The sequence below is a fragment of the Phalacrocorax carbo genome, chromosome 10 (genome assembly GCF_963921805.1).
Source record: "Phalacrocorax carbo chromosome 10, bPhaCar2.1, whole genome shotgun sequence".
Taxonomy (NCBI): Eukaryota; Metazoa; Chordata; class Aves; order Suliformes; family Phalacrocoracidae; genus Phalacrocorax; species Phalacrocorax carbo.
The window spans coordinates 12,808,494-12,834,240 of NC_087522.1; the positions used below are offsets into that span (position 1 = coordinate 12,808,494).

Sequence of the window (25,747 nt, forward strand, 5' to 3'; positions counted from 1 at the left end):
TAAACCACAGACTATTTAACATAATTTGCCTACGTTTACCTCTTAATTATGGTTACAATTGCATCGGAAAAGAAGAGAGATGATATTTCTGGCAACCTTTTCTACCGTTGTTGTCCACACTGTATTCACACTAAGGAACCCTCAGAATACAGTGGAGAAGAAAAGGAATACAGTAAGCTCCTTGCATTAAACAAGGCATAGGAGTTATTTAAAAAAAACAAACACAAACAACTCCTGTTTTTCCCTGTACAAATAAAATTATTCATTGGCTACAGTTGGACACTGCAGAAATAATTTGAAGAGATAATATGCTTTGAACTGGCAAAAAAATTGCCTTTGCATTACCATTCAACCTAAAATTTTAATATCAAAATAGACCTCTATTAACCTCAAACTTGCTTTAAATTTTTTAACATGAAGCAAGCAATAGAAGTGTAACATATCTGTTTTGTAAACCCAAAGCATAAACCTCCTTTTTGTTAGCTTCCTATAGAACCATAATACACTAAAATAATCTTAAACCATCTATAATCAGAAAAATTCTCTGGCCAATTCAGTAATTTTAATACCAGCTATGACTCTGTTTTTCACAGGTCTGATTATAGTTCATTATTGCTCTTGGACAATCCAAGTAACTGAAACAGCTGGTGTCCTTTTTCATTTGCCCACCTCTTTTCCTGCCTGTATTTCAGAGTTTCCTTTTCTATACTCACCCATTCATTTAGTTTGCTGGTAAGCTTAAATTTATTCTTCACTTACCAAATATTCAAGTAGTATTTTAATCACTCTTTGCTATTTACTCCAATTAATCCTTTCCTTCATCTCTTCGCATACATTTCCTCCAAACACAGAAATCTAGCTGCTGATACTCCAACTTAACATTTTGAATTGCTCATCTTCACCACATCCAAGCATTAAGAACTATCATCAAGACTATCATGACACCATCCAACTCAGGCCTCAGGCAGGCTGAGGTCCAATTTAGTCCTAAGGCAGTAGAACATCTGCTTTTTAAGTAAGGCATTTGGATTTTGAATCACTGAATCACATTTAAAGAGAAATGCTGACTTTTGTGAAATGACTGGCAGCTAGTGATAACAAGACAGGATTCCTTTTTCATCCTTTCCTTGATGTGTCTATCATTGAATACGAAAACATATTTTACTCCAGTAAGATCTATTGCTTAGAAACCAGAAACCTATGTTTACAGTTTTCCATGGCACACCACTTAGATTTTTTTCTCACATACCTTGATGTAACAGTTACTTGCTGTGACATACAAGTATTGTTTCTCAGAATAATTTCAAAATAACCATTCACCTGCTATTCTCTGCATTTTCATACGCCGAGCCTGAATACGGCCTTTTGCAAGACGTTGCTTTGCAATAATGCAGCGAATGTGGTCAGAAAAAATAAATGTAGCTTGAAGGATGGGGAAGGGCTTAGAATGAGGACTTGAGGCAGGCTTATGAATTATTATGTTCAGAGCTCTACTGTCATCCTCTACTCCTGTCACTTGCATATCCTAAAAAGAAACAGAAGGCAAGTAGCTAATGAAAAAGTTAGCTTTTTAAAACTATAGATGAAATATCAAAATTGAAAGAAAACCCTATGAATGCTCCACTAAAGCTCCCCAAAAAACAGTTCCTGTGTTTAAAAAAGAAGGCTATGCAAGTTGTACAACCTTGGATTTAGTTCTTCAGAAACTGATACTTGTAAAGATTAAATCAGTTTAAAATTCAATTAAGTTATTTAAGCACAGCAAACTTTCAGAAAATATAAACAGCAGTGGGTAAAGGGCAAGAAAGAGACATAAATGAGAGAAACTTCTTAGAGCTTTTGAAATCGATTAGATAAGCACAGATCACTTTGAAGCTACAACCTGTTACCTTCCCTACCCATGTAGGAAGATAAGAACTCTAGGACAGTTCATTACTGTCCCACTTAAGGAAAGAGCCCAGGACTCAATCTTATATGATTTCACTGTTCAGATGAACACAGCCCAATATATATTGGGGAAGTTTACCTCATCTTCAGGTGTGCCTCTATTTAGCTATATAAACTTCTCTGGAAAACCAGAAAACTAGGCAGGAACTAGAAAAAAGACTAGTAACAGAAGAAACAAGTAAGCATGTACAGAGCTTAAATACATAAGCTAATATCGATGTTACTATTTATCCAACATAAATGTAGATTTTCAGATGAGGAAAAGTAAGCACCCAGATTAAAACTCCTCTTACCTGCAAAAGGCCTGCAAACTTAACTACTCCCCATCCAAGTCTGGCAACATCTGGCTCAACCAAGCTCATCTGGTAAATATCCACAGCCAGGAATCTTTGAACTTGACCCCCGTCCTTTGTTATGACTGTACAAGCAATTAGATCACTGTTATCTAAAGAAAGGAAGGAAAAAAGTTACATAGCTACTGAAGTTAAGGATTCTGGGTTTTGCTTGGTTTATGTAACAAAACGTTAATATATAAAAGCATAGTCATCTTTATGACACGTTTAAAGTTATTCATCTTCAGGACCATACGGACCCTCCAGGTAAATTGTATCAGGTTTTTGCCAACATTTGTTAAATGAAGTGACATTTTTCCCTTTACCCACCCGCTTTATTAATTTATACTGAATAAACATATAATTTTTTAACCATTACTCTAGGACCCCTCAAACAAGCCCCAAAATAGAGATCTCAAGAAGTAAATGCACCATTCCCTGATCCTCCTCCATCTCCTCACTGCACCTGTTCCAGTTCAAACCCATCAGTCTTGAAAAGTAACTAAATTACTTTCTTTACACCAGCTGAAGTCTACTGAGCACCTCACAAACCATCACTGACAACTCCTAGCTGACCTTTGCTAATCTTACTAGAATTGCTTTTTCCTTTGCTTCAAATCATAGAATCATGAAGGTTGGAAAAGACCTCTAGGATCATCCAAGTCCAACCATCAACCCAACACTACCATGTCTCCTAAACCATGCCCTGAACTGCCGCGTCTACACATCTTTTGAACACCTCCAGGGATGGTGACTCCACCACCTCTCTGGGCAGCCTGTTCCAATGCCTGACCACTCTTGCAGTAAAGAAATTTTTCCTAATATCCAACCTAAACCTCCCGTGATGAAAGGCCAGCTCCTCTCATCCTATCGCTAGTAACTTGGGAGAAGAGACCAACACCCACTTCACCACAACCTCCTTTCTGGTAGCTGTAGAGAGCAATCGATACTTTCACTCACATACTTAATATGCACGGGCCATTTTCCTCTCTCATCTAGTACAATTTATAATAAGTAAAAGATTCTATGACCGTGCATGCTGTCCTACCGAGTTCATCATCTTTGCAATTCTAGATGGTACTCCATATAATTTGATGGATTTAGCCAGCTAACTTGGAGCATTTAACTCTTTCCTGCAATAGTTTTGATTTGGTTTATTTTAGGATAGAAACCATCCAACCTGAAAGTAATGAGTTCTATATTTTGCTTCTACCTTAGCCATAGTTTTTCAACACACTCATTCTCCTTAGTGCTCTCATTCCTTAGGATTGCTAAGGCATTGATAGATCCAGCAGTTTGGAGTTATTTGTTCAAATAGCCTTTCCTAAAATGAGGGTTCAGTGCTATGGGCATCAATTGCTGTTAAGACATACAAGGCTTTTTCCCCTCCTATTCAACATACACATACTACTTTTAAGGATGCTGTATTTCTAGACCTGTGCCTATACACTGTAATCAGTTTGATAAATGGTATCATTTATAGTAAGGTAAGTATCTTTCAAAAAGGCTGCTTTCTTATTCAGATTTTTTATATCTACCTGAAGGGAGCTATTCTGACACACAGAATTAAACGTGTATCTAATACTTATAGCAGCATCTCCATACTGAACACTGGCATTAGGTGCTCTTGCACCTGAAACTCAGCTGTAGCATTTTTTCATGGTATTTACACAATGCATTAAAATTAAGTCTGCTGAAGTTCAACTCTATGTTCAGCATCTGAAATAAAACCATGGAAAAAATATCTGACTACTGTTTTTCTCTTCTTCAGTTTCCGATGGGAAAAAAAAACCAAACCAAACTAAAAATGAAACTAGAAGAATTAGCTAATGGATAGAAATGAGGCTGCAGGTTATACAAAACAGTAAAACATAAATCTACTTATGCAAACATCTGCACAACTAGTTAGCACCATACTTCACACTAGTTACATCTGTGGGATAGATAAAAGCTATAAATGGAAGCACACAACTCTTTGCAGTGGCAGATCATACAACTAGGGACAACAGCCATGAATTACAGCTTGGGAGGTAGAGGAAATTATTTTTTGCATAAATCAGCACAGGAGGTTACCCAGAAAGGTTGTAGAATTTCTATCACCAAAGCTTTTCAGGTTTCAAAAAAACAAAACAAACACTTGTCCCAAAACCATCCTACTGTCCCTCTGTGAAACCCCCCACACCAAAACTGAGAGGTCCCCCCTTCCAACTAACATTTCTAACACATTATTCTACCAACTACCCTTTACCAGCAGGGTCCATTTGATTGGGTGGTAGGGGAGAAAGGGAGGAAATATAGAACACTAATACAATTAAAAGAGGACAATTAATGCAATTGCAGTGTGAATTGAGTGTGAGCCTTTGAAATTTGAGAGAACAACTTTAATCAATAAATACAATACTGCTACTTTTCTGCAATACATGCAGGATGTGATTCAGTTACATGAGGATTGATTGCTATAACCTTCTCCTATACCCTAGAAGGCTCAAGAAATCCATACTGGATTGGCAACTACAGGAGCCTATGGAAGATTTATCTCTTTTTAGAGAAGCAGCTGAGACACCAGGCAGAAAATCACAGCAGATCTAAAATGGCAACGTAGACTATGTTGAGCCTACAGAATCCTACTCCAATGTTATTGTACCAATGACATTCTAATAATCTGAATAATAAAAAATAACAGTATATATTAAATGTATCAAAAGCTCTACCTAAATTTTTGATCCAAAAGTATATTTGTATTCGTATATATTTTATACATACAGATCTAATACATTCCTCCAGAAATTACTTTTTAATACCTAAATTATTCCACCTTTTCATTTATAACTGGAAAGCTTGAAGTTATTATCAATGTTCCTAAGTCATGGGAAAACAAGAATAATATAAGTGTCATTTATTCTGAACTGGCCTGTGAATTTAGGCATAAGATACCCAAATATATTTGATTATTTTGAAATGTGTAGTGTTATGTACAACTGGGAATGAAAAACAGAAGGCTTCTAGCAGGAAGGATTGTACCCAGGATTTAACTTCTCTGAAAGAGACTTGGAATTACAGCTGATAAAGTGAATCTATTTCTACAATAAAATGACAGGCATGATCTTTGACTGTACACAATGGATTTACACTGGTGTATTACTGTAACACTGTGGCAACCGAAGTAGAGTTTTAAAGAAGCAGGCTGAAAGAAATTTGAAAGACTACCACAACAAAAACTGACATGAAAACTAGGGTTTTTTTTAAAAAAAGCAAAGAGGTTAATAATTCAGCTTAGCTTAAAGAATACCTAGGAGGCAGGAAGATTTTAATCCATACATAAATGGTACAAATGGATAAGAAATTTTATACAGGGCCAAGTCTAACAGCCAAAAGCTACAAATGGCAGCAGTTCCATGGTGAAAATAATTGATTGATGAAATTACACAATTGGTAGCCTGCCCCTTCACAGGACAAAGTTTCTAAACAAGAACTAATGTTTTTCTAGGAATACAGTTTGGTTCAAACAGAACTAGCTATGTAACAGCCAGGATATATGTGATTTTTTTTTCTTCCAAGCCATAGAAAAAGAATTAAACAGGAAAATCCCTATGAATATAGCTATTAACTGAGAAGGAATTAATTCTCAGACAGTTGGTATGACTAAGCAAGGATGAGCTTACTATATGGCCTATCCTCTACATTGCATAAACTATTAGAGCTGATACCTTTTTTGAAGCAGTTTCAATAGCAAGCATAAAGTGTTATCAGTGTTAAGGTTTTCAACAATTACCAATGTGTTCCAAAACAGGACTCTGGAACATTTCTGGTTACTTCTTAACTTGGGACCCTTTATTTGTTGCCTCTTTCAGCCTTTAATCCAATTAGCCCATCAACATATTTATTTCAGCTGATACAAATTCCTGGAACAGCCCTATTTTTACCTGAAGAGCTGAAGTAACTGGATTTGGACCCCTCCAAATACATAATGTGAGGTTGCTGAATTTTGTGGATAATCTATTGTGAGATTCTCAACATATTGGCCACAACACCAGACTTGTGAATTTCTCCAATACTTGGTTTTGCCCAGTATTTATACAGTTTTCAGTGCAATGGCAAGAAGATTAAAATACTTGGAATTACTGCTGTACAACTTCAACTGCCTGACTATAAAAATGCAGCACCTAAGGTAAAGAACCTAAAGGGTAGAAGTTTTTTTCCAGAGCAGAAAGTTTTCATTTTAGATCTGACAAAAACTTGAAGCAAAGCATTACTATAATAGTTTATCAAAGAACAGAAAGGAAAATTACTCATTTATTAGGCAACTGTTACAGGAATCTTTTCAGTTTATACAACTGAATGCACCCCATTTACATGACTGTTTCTAGTTCACAGCTGCTGAAGGGTCCTAAGCGAGTCATCCTTTATGACAAAAACAGAAGAGAAAGTGTGGTTAAACACATTTCCAGTGAACTGACCTAAGAATACTTAACAGCTATATGCTATAAAACAGTACAGATACCTAACCACATTTAGATGTAAGAATTTCAAGCCCAGTAAACTTCAGTACAACTGAGATTTGATCTGGGGATTAAAGAGAACAACAGACTGAATGGCTCACTGATGTGACACAGCTGCAAAAAAGTATAGTATAATTTCTGAGATTAATAGCAATGCATAATTTTTCCTCATGCGAAATGAAGTTTGTAACCAGTTTGGACAGTACACCTCCAAGACATGGATCCAAGATGTCTCTGGACTTCCTCCGAGAAAAATACAACTTTTAGAACATACAGCCTAGGACGGAGAGTTCAAAGACTTCAGATGCCTGCAGCAAAGATTTAAATTAGGTGAAAATATTGCATGAACACAGGCAACTACTTTATGAATGTAACAGCTACTTTAGGAGATGGTCTAAATATGCCTGACCTGCCTAAGGTCTTTAATCTTTAATCTTTTGATCTTTAATGATTTTATAATTTACAGTCATCACCATTCAAGAACTCATCTGCAGACATTAAAAGCTGTTACAGAAAACTTTTAGCACTTTGTGTGCATAGCTGGCAGCCCAAGATAATAAGCATTAGGCTGCAGATAGTTAATACACCACCTCCCACTCTACAACAGAACTTTTTCCAACAGCATGTAGCCAATTTGGTACAATGTTGTTCTTTACTACTTACTATGACAGTCTTTAATTGCAAAGAACTTTAACTCTGAAGTTTTGCACTTTGATTAAATGAGTTTATAGAGGAATATGTGATCCTTGAGAGAACTACGACATATTCCCTAAATATACTCATGAGTTTACGCCATTTCAAATTTTATGTGAAACAATTATCTGCACCACACTGTACCCAGAATGTTTTTGACAACCTATGTTTTGACCGTTTGTTGAACAGTTTAAAAATCATTACTTCTATTACTCTTCACAATAAACAGCCCTCTTTCAGAGGGGATCAGAATTACTTTCTCACTATAGCTACCATCTCTCTCTCGTCCAGTACAAAGTCAGAATCTCAGTTCACATATTAGTCCCTCCTCTTGGTCAGGACAGGATGCCACCGCCCTTCTTGAGCAGGGGAACACTGTTCCCATCAGGAACAGCGGAAAAGAGCAAGAATAACTGCTAAGAGTGACTTGAAATCTCTGTTCTTGCAAGAAATACTAGCCACTTAAAAAGAAGAATTCTTCTTTAATTAATTTCTTACCACCTGTTTCAGATAAAGAAATAGGTCTCAAAGACAGTTTTAAGGCTAAAGACTTTTTATAAAAGAAAAAGACTATGTCAAGATTTACTGAACAAACAGCAAAATTCAGGGAAAAGGCAAGGAGGTATAAGATGACTTTGGAAAGAGGAAAACTACTGAACTGTATACACATGAATTGAGAAGGCAAGATAAATTGAGGAGAAACCCAGGGCACACATTTCAGAATGTAAACCATAGGATAAGACATGTTAAAGACACTTTGGTTTGTGGGTTCCCTTCCCCCCGGCAATGCGAGATAAAAATATGAAGAATATTTTTAAAAATCACTTTAAAAACTCTTATGAAGTATGTATACTGTAAATGTGGGGAAAAAATAATCAGATGGTTTGAATATACTCAAACACAGATCTAGCGGAAGAAAGTAGCTAACAAATACATCTACAAAAATAACATTTACTCTAGTAGCCACCACAGAATTTTAAGAGCACATCTTTTGCCCATTGCTGTCCTTGGTAATTTTTTTCCCCTGAAGTTTTATTTTTGTACACCTCCAAATAACTGAAAATAAGGGACAACATTTAAATGTGAATCACAGACTGGGTACTGCAACCAAGCAGAAGCACGCTTGCTCCTAAAACTTGTTTTCTTGTAAACACAAGACTACTCATTACCAGGCAGAGGGGCTCTGTATTGCAGCATCATTTTCTTCAGTTGTCTCCAGACTGTCATGCTGCACTTCTGGCAATGTTATTTTTTACATTATTTAAGTACCTTGATCTTATTTTTTTAAAACGGATACCAAGTTGTTAAATACAAATCTAGCATTTGCTCCTGCCTGGCAGGTGTATTTTAAAAATATTTCAAACCAATATTTGTAAATCTAACAGAGAAAAGATCACTATCACAAGTACAACATTAAATGATTAACTATTAGCAAACAAAACAGTCCATTTAAGTTCTTTCACATAACCACCAACAGATGTAAGATTTGAACATTATACATACTACAGATGAGTTATGTCACTAAGTCCAAAAAAAAATCTTGCCTCCTGATGTTGGCATTTAAAAGGAGTATCTATTGGAATTTCTTACTAAAGATGTGATTTCCTCTCAGACATTTATGAAGTTTCAAGCATACTGAACACAATCCATTTTCTTGTGCCATGTGTGCTAGTACTCACCAATTTACTAGTGTACGCTAGTGAAAAAATTTAGTTGTCAGAATACCATGAAACCTTTGCACTCATCGCAGTGTTTCATGACCATCTGGAAAATTCTCAAGACTAGTGTTTACTAGAACCTACAGTGATGCTGGAAGACAAAACCAGACATGATATTTTCTTCTGCAAAGCGTAAACCTAAAATGACTAGCTATTTTTGCTCAAACTGTGTTTTTTTTTTTAACATAAGTGTATATGTAATTCTTTTGTGTATGGGTCTGTGCACGTGTAAAACCGATGTCTTTAAAAAGATATTTTGGACTCTTGAATGCATGATGAAAATATTAGAGAAGTATACAGGAAAATAAGCTGTCATTTCAATTTATCAAAAACCACATGATCCTGCAGCAAATGAGAACTGATAAAAGCTTTGTTTTCAGCTTGTAATGAGTATCTGGATTTTAACACTGGCATAAGGTTCAGACAGATCAGATTTCAAATCAATAAAACCAGTACACTGATTTTTTTTTCCATAATGGCAAAGCAGTCAAAAGTTAAACAACTTGATACAGAAAGCATCTAGCTGTGACATTACAGAGAGAAAAAATTGAATTGTGTTGTTTATTAAGCTGTATATAAACTTCAGTGTCTGAGGGATGACAACATTGAATTGGACAAGCGCTAGACTGATTATTTTATTTCACTGTTACTGTACTCAGACACCCGAGGGAAAGGCTCTGTGAGAAAATAATCACACTTGCCACATCTCTCAGCTGGACAGAATCTGTAATGAATTTCTGAATGACAATCCAGAGAGCAAATCAGTAAAATTTCTGGGGAGAAAACTTTTCTGAAAGTATCTGCAGAAGCATGAAGAATGACAAAGACTTTGTTTTACATGCAGGTCTTCATAACAGGATAGTAGCCTGGGAACAGTTAAATTTTTTATCAGGAAAAGTATGCTTGTCTTGCTCTGAAGTAATCCCTTAAGACAATACCTCACTTTTAAAGTGAGAAGGAGATGCCACTCATTCGCCTGTAAAGAAAGCTTAGTAACTATACACTCCAAAACCTCCAAAGCATCTATTAAACTTGGAAAATCCTGGTATTTCACCCACAGAAGTGTCATTATTATTTAGGAAATCAGGGGAACCTCTTAAACAGCATTACCCTTCATAGACTGAAAGACTATGCAGAAGCATTTGCATCAAGAATGGAACAAATCAAGCATCTACCTAGGCGTTCCCACAAAGTACATTTAGTTGCAATTAGAGGACGTGTCTCTGGTCATACAGCTGCACTACATTTTGGCTTATTCTTTTTTCCTCAAATGTGACAACCTATTTAGGAATGACAGACAAACCCCAAGCATCAGTACTCTGGACAGAAAATGAAACAAAAGTATCTAAGCATATTTAAAATAATACTGAAATTAAGTTATTTAAAAATATTCATAAGAATTAATAAAAATTAATAAAAAATGTAGTGTTATCGACCCACAGTACAGTCTCTTACTACACTGTAGAAGGAAGCTTTTGTTTGCCTAGGCAGTTTATGTTCAAATTAAACGCTACTTACGCAAATGAATTGAACTAAGTTTCATTTTCCTGACCACAGTGTACTGTCTACGTTCACTGAACAGAACTGCAAAGTAACTGGATAAGGACTCAATAGATAAATATCTTCCAAGAAATAACTTAAGAGAAAGAAATTTTATATGATATGATATGATAAAACCTCTTATCAACATCTGCAAATACCTGTTTGTGGGGGGAGAAAAGAAGCAGCAGCCACTGGTAAACCAATAAGATGATGAGAAGCACTGAGCACAAATTGAAATACAGGAAATTCCATTAAAACATTGGAGGGCGGAACCAAAAACAACCCACAAACGTTTTTTATTGTGAAGGTGGTCAAACATTGAAACAGGTTGTCCAGCTATGCTGTGAAATCTCCATCCTTGACAATATGCAAAACCTGACTGGTGAGGGCCCTGGGCAACTTGCTCTAGCTGACCGTTTTGAGCAGTGGGGTTAGACTAGATGACCTCCTGAGGTTCCTTCTAACCTCATTTATTCTATGATACATTTTCCTCAAATCTTCTAAAAAAATGTTCACTCTGATGGCCTTTATAAAGCCTGTATATTTGGTAGAGTCAGAGTAAACAAGAAGACTTAACTATGTTCCTTTTTTCAGTTTTAGCAAAAAAATAAGGGCTTTAAATGTATCATAATTTGCCTCTTGGCCATGGCATTTAACATGTTGTCACTAACAGAATCAGCAGCCTGAAATCAAGCACCCAGGTTGTTAATTTGAACCGCCAGTGAACTTCACACAGTGACCTGCTGAACAAGATTAAAGCAGCCACCTACATGAGACACCTACGAACTCAAATGCAGTTTAAGGCAGGCAGTTATCACAATACATGTGTGCCTCAAAACTACTTACAGTAAAAAACAATAGTGAAAATTAACAGTATATATCATTCTGGTGGCAGCATAACCAGCAACATAGAATGAACCTTCTGTGGAATACCTGACTCATTTCTAAACGTACAGTCATATATAGTGCTGACAACCTTGCAACTACACTCAAAGGTTTACAATGAACATATGTGCATCAAAATACTAAAATGTTTCTTTACAAGAAACTTTAACCTTTCTCAGCAAGCTCCCACAGAACATCAGCATTGTATGCAGGCTAAAAAAAGCCATTTTGATAAGGTGAATTTTGCAGCATTTTTCAAAATTAAAACAGTAGCTGAAATAACTACTGGATCTTGTTAACATCTACTCCTTCTTGATACTATATGTATATGGATGAGCATAACCACGGGCGGCATCTCAATGTTCAGAAAAATTTAAAAAGCCTTGTAATAATATAGATGGAGGAAAACTTGTTAGATCAAGAATACCTCCAAGGTGATAATTAAAGAAAGGCACACAACTATAATTTTTGGGGTCACATTTTGCCAACTGCTAAGTCTCCTCCCAAGATATGGCACCTATGCAACAGCATATATCCCGTATGCTTTATGCTGAAATGCTGACATTCTCTTGTCTCTCTTCCTTGGGCAATGAAAAGATTTGAACTGGAAACTACGTCTTTATGCTAACACACACACTTCATGACTGTATTACCTCAGTTCAGGTAGCTTAAGTAACAATAGCAGTAATGAGCAGTTTAGAAAGCATTACCAACCAAAATACATAAACTGATGCACATATGAATGGGGAACTTTACTCAAAGGTCCCAATGAATACAGAGTATTTGCTTGCTAGTAGCCTTAAAAATATTAAAATTAAAAATAAAAATCACAAACCAACTCTGATGACTTTGAAAAAAAGAGTATGCAGTGTTGCAGATGGGAAAAAGCAATGGAGGGAAAAAGATAAATGTCCCAAGGAAAAGGTTACAAAAACCCAAAACAACAGAAGAAAACAGGGAAAGTATAATTTCAGTTGCATACTTAATTATTTTTTTCTATTTTTAATAATGTCATCATTTTCTAATGCTTTCGAAATAAAGTGTGGATGATTCTGAATCAGATGTGGAAATACTGTTTTATTACACATTTTTAAAAAACGAGATTTTTTCTTTTGTCGTCTTTCAACCTTTTCTAAAGGTTGGACCAGATGATCTTTTGAGGTCACTTCCACCATCAGCTTTTCTATGATTCCATGAAGAAACAGCTAACACCAACCCCATTATCATGGATAGTCAGCAAGCAACTTCTAAAATCAAACAGTACCTCTATTTGCTGTAAGGATTAGATCCATATATCTGTACCTGTGCCACACAGTATTATTTTAGCAGTTTACTGACATGAAAAGCTCCTCCCAAGGAAACACTTAAAATGTGGTCATGTTTTGTGGACACAGATACCAGTGCCACTTCTTTGGAACAGGTCTAACACCTGTCACCTTGGTCTGAAGATGAAATAAGTCTATGCCTTTCTAGCTAACCAGGAAGTGTCTTTTGAAGCCAACGTATGAAACTCCACATCAGGCACTGATTGTTGAAGACAGATTCTGACTCAAAGACAGGATATGAGAAAACTCACCAGGAAGGACTTTTTACAGTCGTCTTCAGTTTATTTCAGTTTTTGGAAATAGGCTAGAACTCTGTTCAAAATTTTGAGATCCCAGACTGACTGACTCACTCCCTCTTTAGATATCAGCTGTTTTCACCAATAGTGGGGTAAGCGATGCGTTTAACTGAACTTCTATAACTCTGCCAGCTGTAGAAAAATTTTTGCTTACTAATAAATGCTGGAAATCTATGGAGAGTCACGCTTTGAAAAAATCTAGGGCTGTAATTACGTATTGTGGTCCCAAAATAAAGACTAAAACCTTCTGTGAGAAGATCAGAAAGCATTGAATACACTAAGGCACAGAACTGCCATAATAATATGGATACTCTGCATTTAAACCTAAATATCTAACAGCAGCACACATAAGGAATAGATACAACTGTAATACTCTTCATACTGATATAAAGTCTATTATCCACACTAGTTGTTTACTAAACAGTACCTCAGGAGTGTACCAAAAACATCTCTGCAAAAGGGTCAGGTTTAACAGATTCCCGCCTGTCCACAGAACGTAAACACAGATATTTGTGCATTCAGACATTTTGACAGTCATGTATCAATCCTTCTGTCTTCTGATTTGTGTCATACTGAAAACTGGTTAGCACCTAGTTGGTAAAAAAAGCGGTGATCTTAATTATTAATTAAAAATGTTAGTTTAAAAAAATCAGTTCAAGTTAACTGCTAAATTTCTAAAATAGATTATCTGGGGGAAAAATCCTCTTTTCAAACATTCCAATATCAGTAATATACAATAAAAGGCAGGGATACATAACACATTATCTAGTTTTGAGTGATATGTCCCCTACCAGAAGCAGCAGTTTAGAGAGGTTTCTTTTGTAAAGATAAACTCAGTTTATGCTGAAGTCTACACTAACGAGAATTTGGTTCTCTCCTCCAAAGAAGGATGGATCTGCTGTCCCAAACTGTGTGTAATAAATTGTAATTGCTAGCTATTTTCAGTGACTTCCTGGTTTTGTAATCAAAGAGCTACCAACATACGGCAATATGCTTAATTCAAACTGTATTACCAAAAAAATTAAAGTGAGTATAGCCTGGCAGATTCTTATCTACAAGATGACTTCTAAGCACTATTCCACACTTTTAAGCCTTTCTGCTTTTATACTGCAATTGTGAGACTTCCTGAATGCTTTCCTAACACATCAGGTGCTAAACAATGTAATTAAGAATTCCACATTGTTACTATCATAATGTTGATAGCAATAAAATATTCATTGTAGAATAGTCTGCAGATTAAAAAGGCAAGCTAGAAATCACTAAGTAGAAATCCTTGAGCTTTTCTAAAAAAGAGCACTGGGAAAGTACAACTTAGCAAAGGTGTTGGAAGGACTATCAGGCAATACTTCAGGAATAAAACAACACAGGTAAATCCATATGAAACTATTTCAATTCTCCCCTGGGACGTACTATGGTCATGTGGGCACCTCTGCTGCCTTCCATTAAAGGGTGGAAAAGCACAGGTAAGTAGTCACTCAAAGAAAAAGCACCTCCAGCCCTTTAAATGAATCAAAGCTAAATAAGTATTCAGACCCAGTGTTGGTCAGTGTTTGAAATACTACCATTTACCTTCTCGAACAGCTTAATGCTGACTCAGAGGAGAATTCAAACCTTCCTACTTAAAAAAAAATGCTTTAACTTTATTATGTTATTTTGTTTTAAACTTGAGTTTATATTTATTGGAGTGGAAAGGATAAGGTTGTCTAAAAATTAAGATGTGAGTTATCAGATAAATTATAGAAAAAGATTCTTATAAAGCTTTTGTCTCAGTATAAGGGTCTCTAGAGCACCAACACATAGGTTCCATGCGTAGTGCAATGGAACCTATTTTTCTTTTTTACTTATTATACACATGTGTGCAAACACATATGAATTTGTATTAATAGCTAGCTTCGTGTACATGCACACAAGTACCACATGGCAAGCAGTTCAGCACCACTGTCTGCTTAGTTCATATTGGTCAGTATGAATTTGTATTTTAAGTTAATGACTGTACAGTTAAGGACTATGATATGCCTTAAAAGAGCAAATGAGTTTAAAATCAACAGTACAATTTTAATTTATTGCAGCTTCTTAAAAAACCTTTTTATAGTAGACATTACAACTTTAAGTTTTAGACCACTGTATTGAAATTGCAGCAAATAACTTTCAGGCTAATAGTTAAGGGTTTTTTGGGTCTTGGGTTCCCCCTCCCCATCCTTTCTATATACAGACTTTTATAACCATTTATATCCAGCATCCCACACTGGAAGAAGGAAACAAACTTGGACACCATTAAATATACAGAGTATGGACCACTACTTTATCAATTAATTTGGCATTACGGACATATAATAAAAATTACAATTACACATAACAGAGTGAAGTATTAATAATCTATAGTCTAAACTACATCTTCCAAGAAAAGGATACCTTATATTGTAAAAGCAACTGACTTAGAAATGAAAAGTCATAAATAAATACACACCTGCAATGAACTGCACATTACCTGCGGTGCAGTCCACTAAATTTTATAATGAGAGTGATCAACATTTCTCTAGACTAACAGAAATGCAAGCACAAAAGGTGTTCTTTTTCTTTTTTTTTTTTGGGGGGTGGAGAGGAAGAACAGATAACCTTTGGAAACAGTATTTCAATCAGATCTACTTTTTGTTCAGTATGTTCTTCAAAAACTAAGATCTACTTCATAATCACATTTCCAGTTAATTTAAGAAAAAACACACTTTTTCTGTAGAAGCTGATTCATTATTTCATCTCACCCTCCGAAAAGAGCCAACACTACAATAAATACTTCACTCATTTGAAACAGGAAACTGAGTTAATTCTGTATTACTAATCCTTTAGCAAGTCAACAGTAACTAAATTCTGGACACCATTTTTTACCTGACAACTAATAGCTGCATAATTTAATTAACAACATATTGTGCTGTTCATTCACTTTTGGAAACTTTTTTGGGAAAGACCAAAAGTGATGAGTTTGCATTAGCTCATTCTGCTTAATTGACCACGCCAGAACAATACCAGAAGGAAGGGGACAGAATACAATTTTGAAGAACACATTTTAAGAATTATTTTCCCTGTACATGGTCAATATCTTCTAAATAATACAGAAATTCAACAAATGGGAATTAAGACGACTCAACTGCCAGCCTTCCACACCATCAGCCACATAGATACTAAAAATGCAAACGCCGGACTGATATCTTGATATCTTCTGATCTGTTGTAGCGTAATGCTTATATTTACTAGGTAAAAGCCTGTTCACATCTTACAGCTTGTACAATTTTACAAGTTCATTTAACTGCTTTGATAGCTTGCTTTCCACATTTACAGATAAATCATTTTATTCTCAAAACCTTTCACTACTCTAAGGTGTATGGCTTGGACTTTATGCTAGAGGGAGTGTCCTCTGACATTTTCAGTATTGCAGACAACTATTCTCTAAAAATTAACACATTTTTAATAATGATTTTGAAATATAATTTATTTAAGGCTTAAACTGGATTTCATCCTTTAAGTGACTGCCCAGCAGATGTGGTATCACAGAACTTTCGCTTAGCTCACTTGATGCACAGAAAGGTCTCAGATACTAGATGTAATTCCATAACATCTAGTAAGGGAACTAGGGCAACTGTTTTTTTCCCCGCTGGCGTAAGATCAACAAGCACTTAAACACAGAATCAAAAAAATTAACGTCTGAAACATCAAGCATTTTTTTTCCTTCTTTTGTAGGACAAGAAACTTCAAAAATTAAAACCTAGTAAATACACACACTATTTTAGCAATCACCTGCCCTCTAAAGCTATCAATGGTGTCTGCAAGTTCTCAATAAGACAACTGCCTGAACAAAAGTTAACTACTTGTCAGCTAATCAATATATCAAATTCTTCTAGGTCTTGATTACAAGAAATGGAATAGTATTTGTATTATCATGCATTTTCTTTTCAATTCTAGACTAAAAAGCACACTTCTCTGCATATTTTAAACCTTTAAACAAAAATGCCTCACACCATATTAAGATCAACTTAAAACACAGTAAGTTACTGTTTCTTAAACATTGTCAGTGCTGGAGACAGTAAAACTACAGCTTAGTGGTTTAGGCCAGAGTTACTCTAGAAGCTGTACTTTTTAGTAAAATATAAGGTCATCTAGAGATATATATTGTGACGTTAAATGAACGCAGGTATATTTAATTTGCAGACAAATAGCATAGTTCATAATTCTATTCCTTCCAATGTTTTTGTTTCTTCAGTATGGAGAGTACAGTAGTATTCTGTGATATTGCAGAAAGCAGGTACTTTGCCTTTACTTCCTAGTAAGTACTCCTTAATATCACAAGGTCATTCTGGACATTAGAGGCCGATTCCCCTTGGGAATAGCTCAGTATCCTGTTCAACTATGGGAGTAAAAGCTTCCATACAACAACTTTAAAATGACAGAAAAGATGTAAAGGAAAAGAAGTCCAGGGTGCTGGGGAGGAAAGAAAGAAAAAAAAAAAAAAGGGGCAATTTTTCCATGTCATAGATATCTGGGAAATTCAGGACTACTTACTCAAGTCAAGAACATCATCTGTCTTTATCAGATCTTCCTCCCTTGTGAGTGGTAACTGAGTTTCTGGCTCATCTCGCAAGTGCAGTGATAGTGAACGGAGCATAAAGAAAACTCTGATTGCCTTGAGAAATTACAAAAAGAATATTAAAATATTGCTGCATTCAGTACTGCATATTTTAACAGAATCTGAGAAATATATACTTGCTTTTACAACCCCTGATGTAATGTTGTCATGCAGTAAATCTACTTTTTAAATTGAGAAAGTAAAATGTAATTTCGAAGTTAGAAAGGATATAGAAGAAGTTGAAACATGCTATTTATTTTCAGTGAAGTAGAACCAGCAGAGCTTTTATCCCACCGGCACACTTCCACAGACTGTGACTGACAGGCAAATGATTACAGGAGCTGTTTAAGCAAAAACAATATTGAAATTTTTTTAATCATTATTTCAAGACTGATTGTATTTACAACACCTGTATGTTACAGACAACTGCACAACCAATGTTCAGAGACTCTCACATTTTGAACTTAAATCAGTAAACACTTTTCTAGCTGAGTCTAGCTAAGATATCTACAAGTTTGAGAGAAAGCGGTGGGGATTTTTGAGTTTTAATTTGCTGCGTTCATCAAAACTAACCACGTGCAATACAGCATTCTCCAAGAACTTCATTTATATTCTCAGAAGGTCTACATAAGGGCAAAGTATTCTGAAAGCTGCACCAGTCCCAAGAAACTTTCAACAGCTGCTCTGTGAAAGCAATATTCTTGTTTTGATTTAGAAATTAATGACATATGGTATGCAAAGACTAGATTAAGTGCCAAAAGAACATTTGTCATTTATTAGCAACATTAGCCTCTTCCACTATAGGAACTATATTTTCAGTATAGCAAATGAAAAATAATTTTTTATTACTTCCGGTCTTTTGTTATTTCAAAACAGCTTCCTACATAGTAGTTCTGTGGCATACTGTAAATTAACTGCTGCCTTACAGTAACAGCAGCTAATTCATGGAACAGCTGCAGTGCCCAGGAACTCCCAGATTGCAGGAAGTATGAGGAAAAACAAATCTAAACTGCTTTACAGCAAACCCCTTCACCCCTCTATTTTTAAAGTCAACAGAACTGTGGCTCCCATGAACCAGAAGTGTGAGTGCTTGGCCAGCTATCATACTGGTGGTGCTTTCAGAAACTTATGGCAGAAGAGGGACGAAGAGGGGGAAGCCATGTATCTGACTGTTCCATGAACTGACACAAGAGCAGATGAATTCTGCATGCTGTTAAAATTTAATAGGGCAATATGATTATTCAGAGCAAAGAATGTCAAGGGTATCTAACAAAAATATTATATTAACACTACCTTATGAATAAGAGCAGAGTCACTTTATAATGGGAGATTATCTCTCCCATTCAGGCAGACCGCGTGCATTGTGGATTTACAGAAATTCAATAGGATTACTATAAAGCAGTTTTACTGCCAGATGCTTCAAGAAGAATTCATGGTATTGGGTTTAAAAGTTTCCAGATTCATTCAAGAACAGCAACATCCTTGCATTTTTTGTAACCCAAAAGTCAAACTCAATAGGGTTGTTTGCCTTTTTAAAAAAAAATTCAGAGGGCAGCCATCACACAGCCTGCTTTCACTTATTTTCCCCTCAATCCTTTTTCCCTCCTAGACAGAGCATTAATTTTCCTCACATACACTCCCTATAAAACTAATGTCACTCACCCCCAAACATGTAATCACATTTACTGCAGAATAGTCTACAGGAATAGGAAAGAATATTAGAAATTTAGCCTTTGCAAGAAAAAAAAAAACAAACATCAGATGAAAAGGGAACTACACTGTGCTTCCTACAATACTGATAGCCCTTGGTTTGCTAGCAATAGCAATATAAACCCCAAAGCATGTGCTTGGTGACTTCCTATAACATTTTATTAGAACTCAATAAAGCAGCAGAGCAGTTCAGTGGCCTCGATTTTTTTTGGCTGACTTCTGTTTTCTTGGGTAAGTAGGAACTAATACAAATTGCTATCTACATTAAAGAACTATTCATTATGATGATTATGTATACTTTGAGTTGATTCCTTCATTTATATATACATACCATGTGCAAAGAAATAGCAATTTGCATGGAATCTTATTGCTGTTTCATGGGAATGTATTCTCATAGGTGGTTCAAAACCTTCTCTCAATGTCTTTGCTTGCCATGTACTCCAAGGTGCAGAGTTCAAGAGCCGTACTGCTCACTACTTCCCAAATAAGCACATAAATGAGTTTACATTATTCTAGGAGACTGGTAAGCAGTACCATCTTTAGGACTCCAGACATCAGAAGGAAGACAAACAGTAACTGGACTATACAAAATTCAAAAGAGCATCTGGTTCTGAGCAGAAGGCTTGATCAAGCAGTAGTAGCCGAGTTCAGAAAGCAGCCTAACAACTTCTGGTCATTTTAATGTTTTAAGTCAGGAGGTTGGCTGTCTGGACTTTGGCAATGTGCGCTTTTGATAACTCAAGAGATATCTGATTTCTGAGAGTTCATCCTAAAGTTGTTGAAAGAATTACCACCTAGAGGGGCTTTCTATAGCAAAAGAAGAAGTGAAAGCCTAAAGAGATTTGATCTGTAACAGCTAAGAACTCATGATATAATCACAGTACAAGACTTTTTCACTTTTTAGTGAAATAAAACTTGAGAACTTTTTTAAAATCATGCCATGGAGTGCTTAGAATTGAATCACTATCCATTTGAAAGAGTTGGCAAAAAGGACCTCCAGCAGATTAAGCAGCAGCAGCAACGTCACAAGATACACCTATAGTTCAGCATATTGTTATGGCATTTCAGCCTAAGAGAGGCAGCCTAGCTGAAAGAAAGTAGCACAGAAATTCTAAGAAATTCTAGAACTTCTACAGCAATACAATTGGGGGAAGGAGGACCAACAAGGAAGCATTCTAGGAGTTCTTGCTGATGAGAAAGACTCTTCAATCCCAAAGAATTTACAGGAATATGTACTGATTTTTGGAATTCCACCAACAGAAGTTAAGCTATTCTTTTTTTAGCACATGAAAAACCATGGAGCAGTCAGTTTCCATTAACATGCATTTCTAAGTATCATTCTGTTAAATGCCTCAGAGAGAATTCTAGGAAGCATTTTTGCTTTCTAAGAACAATACTTTCCACGACAATTCACTGTACATTATCATAATTAAGTTGCTGTGATAACAAAAGTTGTGTGGCTTATAGTAATGAAAACAAAAGCTTTCAGAAGATTCCTGGAAATATGTTTTTTCTTCAAGAGTACTTGAATATACTTACATATACACTTACATAAATGCAAAGCTACCTGAAAACAGCACTTTTCAAGTAATAATAATGTTATGCAGTGATATATTTAAGACTTACTGGCCCTGCAAGGCTTATAGGACACTGCCAGATAAGGGCCAAGAACTGATTATCCCAAGAATGCTGATAATGATGTTATTCAGGTCAGTATCACCTCTACAGATTGTGTCAGTTATAAAAATAGGTATTTTGCTATTTTTCTCCTCACTCTCAAGACTTCTATTGCGAACTACTTTGGCAAGATGAACACTCCTGATTAGAATTATATTCTTTGCTATATCCATAAACACAAGCAATATGAAGCCAGCCAGCCTTCCAGTGGAGATTTTTACTATAGGAATATAATCAAAGATGGACTGTGATATCAGATCACAAAAGGAAACTGACAATGTATTAGTGAGTGTCATCAAAATGCCTTTTTAAGTAGATGTCTCCACTGTCTAAAAAAATTAAAACCCCAGTGCAAGAACATAATGAATTGACTAGAAACAAGAAAGCAAAGAAAAAGCGTCTTCAGTGGGACAGGTAACACACACAGGTCTGTTTTCTTCAAGTCTTCATGTTTTTATGGATGAAGCTTCCAATCAAGCCGTTTTCACAGAAAAACATTTCTTTTTCTAGAATTGTTCAAAGCCTCTGGTATCATTCTGTCATGAATAAGCATAAGAAAAATAGTCTTACTCACTCTTCGTGTTCTTTCCACATCTCCACAAGGCAATCTTTTCACAAAATCAATACCAGTCAGTGGTGTCCCCGTTGGAGGCAACAAGATTGAGGCATCCATCATCAAGTACTCTACATTCATGGGTTTAATCTATAAAAATATTTTAATATTGATTACTATACAGAACAATAAGCATTTGCATCATTACTTTCAAATACAACTAATGGTTGCATATTTTAAAAGGAAGGAATCGTTATAGATTTCTGAGAAATTTTTATACCATCCGCCTTATTTTAAGCTCCTTACATGCCCTTTCTATTTTATATTTGCTCATCATTCCCTAACACACTCTTGAAGTTTTCATACTGAAAAAATACAGGGAAAAACTCTGAAAGATTATAGGAGAAAAAGCTATTTCATGGGTACTAAAAACCAAAGCCTATCAGGTGTGATTTTAAGTTTTGACTCGCATTTGTAATTACTTCAATCACACGAAAAGTTTCCCATGTTTTTTTCTCCCCGAAAACAACTCTCTAGTCTCTAATAATGCAACAACTTTCACACTAGACAATACCCTTCAGTTTTGCCACTAACAGAGTCTCTCCCTTACATGGTTGCTTATTTTCATGAATAAATAATGTCTGAAATATCTGCCCCTTTGTACCTTTGGGCAGTTTCATCCAAGTTCTGTTATATGCACATGTACTGGAGACATGAGTTTCTTTTTGCCAGAAAGCCAGCTGCAATGGCTAAAACATATAAAGGCCCTTCCCACAGCCTGTACAATATTCTGCACAGAAGGAAAATGCAGTCACGTGGGCATTCCAAAATAGCCAACTGCAACTGGAAGCACCCTTGGCCACTTTGCCATGGTCAGATACCATAAAAGAAGCAGACTGAAACAAGGGCCAGAATTTTCACAGTGCAGTCTTGAACTGCTGCTTTGCACACATACAAACTCAAAAATAGTGTTTAGCCAATTTTTCTGATCTCAGAACAATTCATCTTCATTGTGTAAAACACTGGATTAACAGATTCAATTAATGTGCACAAAGATATAGGAATCTACATAGACAATGAGAACAGAACTAAAATTTCAAACAAGTAAATAACTACTTCAGATGCAATTCACATGAGCGTACATTAGTTTGAACAGAATTTTATATCATAAAGGTAAAGAATGTTACGAAAGGAAACTCATTGCTGAAAGCAAAAATACTAAGGACTACAGTGTTCAGTTTACTTTCTCCTCTGAACACTATCATTAATGAAGACACAACTTTTTCCTTTCTTTGTCATTCAGACATAGCAAGTATACTTCCACCTTCATAGAAGCTCTGTACCATGTTATTTACACAACTCATCTGACAAGACATCACCAGCCCACCCAGCAAGTCATTTGCTAGCTAGGCAAACAAACATGCTTTAAGGGAAACAAAGTTCAAGCTCCATGGTGTAGCTCTGTCTTTTATAGACAACAGAAAAAGAAAAAAGCAGTCTCAGAAATAGAGATACAACAGAAAAACCTACATGCATACTGAACTTGCAACATAAAGGTGATGCTAGTATCAGTGCCACTTCTCAAACTAAAAGTACAGTGATACTAAATACTTCTATTATTTAGTCTGGTAGGATACATGCAACATACTTCTCAAATTAAAAGACTTATTTTGCAACACACCAACTGTAGTTTGTGCTTTTTCAAAAAGCCAACCAGTGGCTGCTCATTAAATCTCTGTACCACTGTGGAAAAAATCTGTAACTCACTACACAAAGTATTTTTTCCAAATTCTAGCCAAAGAATTGAAACACGTAATTAGTTTTAAAATATGTTTACAAGTTAAATGTAAAACTTTTAACGGAATGCTAAGCTTAATCTCAGAAAGTTTCACAGTCAGTAATGCAGCACAGGCAGTACCTCTCCTAGATAAGACAAAGGCCCTGATACTTGCTCGCTAGAACCTTGTTCTCTCCTGGCAAGTGGCACTGCTCAGAACTGAAATCTTGCTGGGCTTCAAAGAGATATAGAAAGATTTTCATATTGTTTAATAACTAGAAAAAATAAAATTAATCCATTGACTCATTTGCCAGGATAAGTAATTGTTGTATACTCAATTTCAGAAAATAATAGGCTTTTATTTAACAAAAGAGCTGTGAAATTTTTGCATAAATGATTTATATAAGAGTGGACACAACTCAGGCAAAAAAGCCAACCACATTTTGTTATTCTACTCCCAGAAATAAAGATACCAGTGTACACAGTACTTATCAGTAAGTACTTGTTCTTGCTCCTGTATTGTATCTGGGTTTGAGGATTTGGCAGGGTGGAAGGGGCGTCACTTACTGTCATACTCCGGTATTCATCTTCAAACATATCCAGAAAAATTTCTTCTCCCTTTCGAAAAAGGGAATATGGACATATTACAAATCCTTACAGCTACGGAGCCATGCTTGCTTGTTTTTGTTTAATTATGTACCGATGACCCTGTCCAGGAGCTGGCCGCCACACTGCAGGGGCCTCTGTGAGGAGAGGCTGGGGCTGCCCAGTGCCAGACACAGATGGTTCCGGCTCCACTGCAGGACACAGCTGAGCCCTTCAGCAATACTGATGGCACCTCTGGTAAAACATTTAAGAAAGGGAGAGAGAGTCCTCTGCAGCCCATGGAGAGGGCCGTGGTGGAGCATATATCCACATTGCAGGGTCAGAGCAGGTAGATAGGCCCTGAAGGACCTGCAGTCTGTGGAGGACCCCGCACTGAAGCAGAGTTTTTTCCTGCAGGACTGCAGCCCATGGAGGACAGGACCCATACTGGGGCAGGGGAAAAGTGTGAGGAGAAGGACATAGCAGAGACAAACTGTTATGGACTGATCCCAAACGCCCATTTCCCATCCCCCCTGCACAACTTATCAGGGGTGTACAAGGCAGAAGAGTCAGGAAGTTGAAACTGGGAAAAGGGAGAAGTGGGGGCAAGGTGTTGTTTTAACTTGTCTTTGTTCTCACTATCTAAATTTATGTTAATTGGCAATAGATTGATTTTCACCAGGTTGGGTCTGTTTTGCCCATGATGGTAATTGGTAAGTGATCTCCCTGTCTTTATCTCAGCCACAAGATTTTTTTTCATCTTATATTCTCCCTCCATCCTGCTGAGGAGAGGGAGTGAGAGAACAGCTGGGTGGAAGTCTAGCAGCCAGCCAAGGTCAATGCACCACAAGTTATTTACTTTTTGTAAGCCACATTAAGAAAATGTTCTTTGAGAGAATTCTAACAAAAATAGGAAGATATCTTAGACACTTGAAATCTGTCACGGATTTAATACTCCTTATATAGAAGTTCATACCTAGAGCTAAAAATTTTATTTCTCTCACCGTTTACAATACCCAAAAAAAGTTGCAGAGGTCTCCAATAAGGAAAAAAATTAAGTAAAACTTTAGATCATCATTTCAGATAAGACACACATAAAAAGTAATGCCAAAAAGAAACACATTCCATAGTAGTGTCAATGATAAAATCCCAGAAATGTTTAATAGCGTGGCTCTGTTCCATGAAATAAATAGCAGTTGCAACAAAAGCATGACTGCTAACAACCTCCAGTACAAACCCTGTGAAACTTCTAACAGCCTTTTTGTGACATATGTCAGGGTGGTACAGGAAGGGCAGGAATAGAGAGGAATCCTCAAACGAGACACTTCCTTCTCTATCAGAAATATGGAGCTTCCATCTTAAGAAAAGTGCTGCCTTGGACACTATGTAGAGACTGGGCTGCAGACTTGCTTCTAATTCCACATTATGTAAAGGATTTTTTTCTTACAGCATTTTGCATATATACCTTATAGAAACGACGAAGAAGATGAACACTTTCTTCCCTTGCACCCTAGAAAAGATAAAATAACTGTTTCAGGGACTAAATACACCATTTACTCAAAAGTCACATTTAAAAAAAAAAACCCACACCCA

At 36.2% G+C, this 25,747-nt stretch overlaps 1 protein-coding gene across 4 annotated transcripts in view; it reads right to left on the minus strand.

Moving 5' to 3' along the window:
• The window catches only part of CLEC16A (C-type lectin domain containing 16A), a 94,984-nt gene that overhangs the window by 32,762 nt on the left and 36,475 nt on the right, over nt 1–25,747 (minus strand). For all 4 annotated transcript variants that reach the window (XM_064461901.1, XM_064461902.1, XM_064461904.1 and 1 more), the window contains exons 15-20: nt 25,620–25,664; nt 24,137–24,187; nt 21,814–21,942; nt 17,789–17,909; nt 2,241–2,392; nt 1,321–1,525 (exon numbers count right to left, since the gene is read on the minus strand). In XM_064461901.1, the coding sequence (XP_064317971.1) occupies nt 1,321–1,525; nt 2,241–2,392; nt 17,789–17,909; nt 21,814–21,942; nt 24,137–24,187; nt 25,620–25,664 (703 nt within the window). The remainder of the gene's footprint in view (nt 1–1,320; nt 1,526–2,240; nt 2,393–17,788; nt 17,910–21,813; nt 21,943–24,136; nt 24,188–25,619; nt 25,665–25,747) is intronic.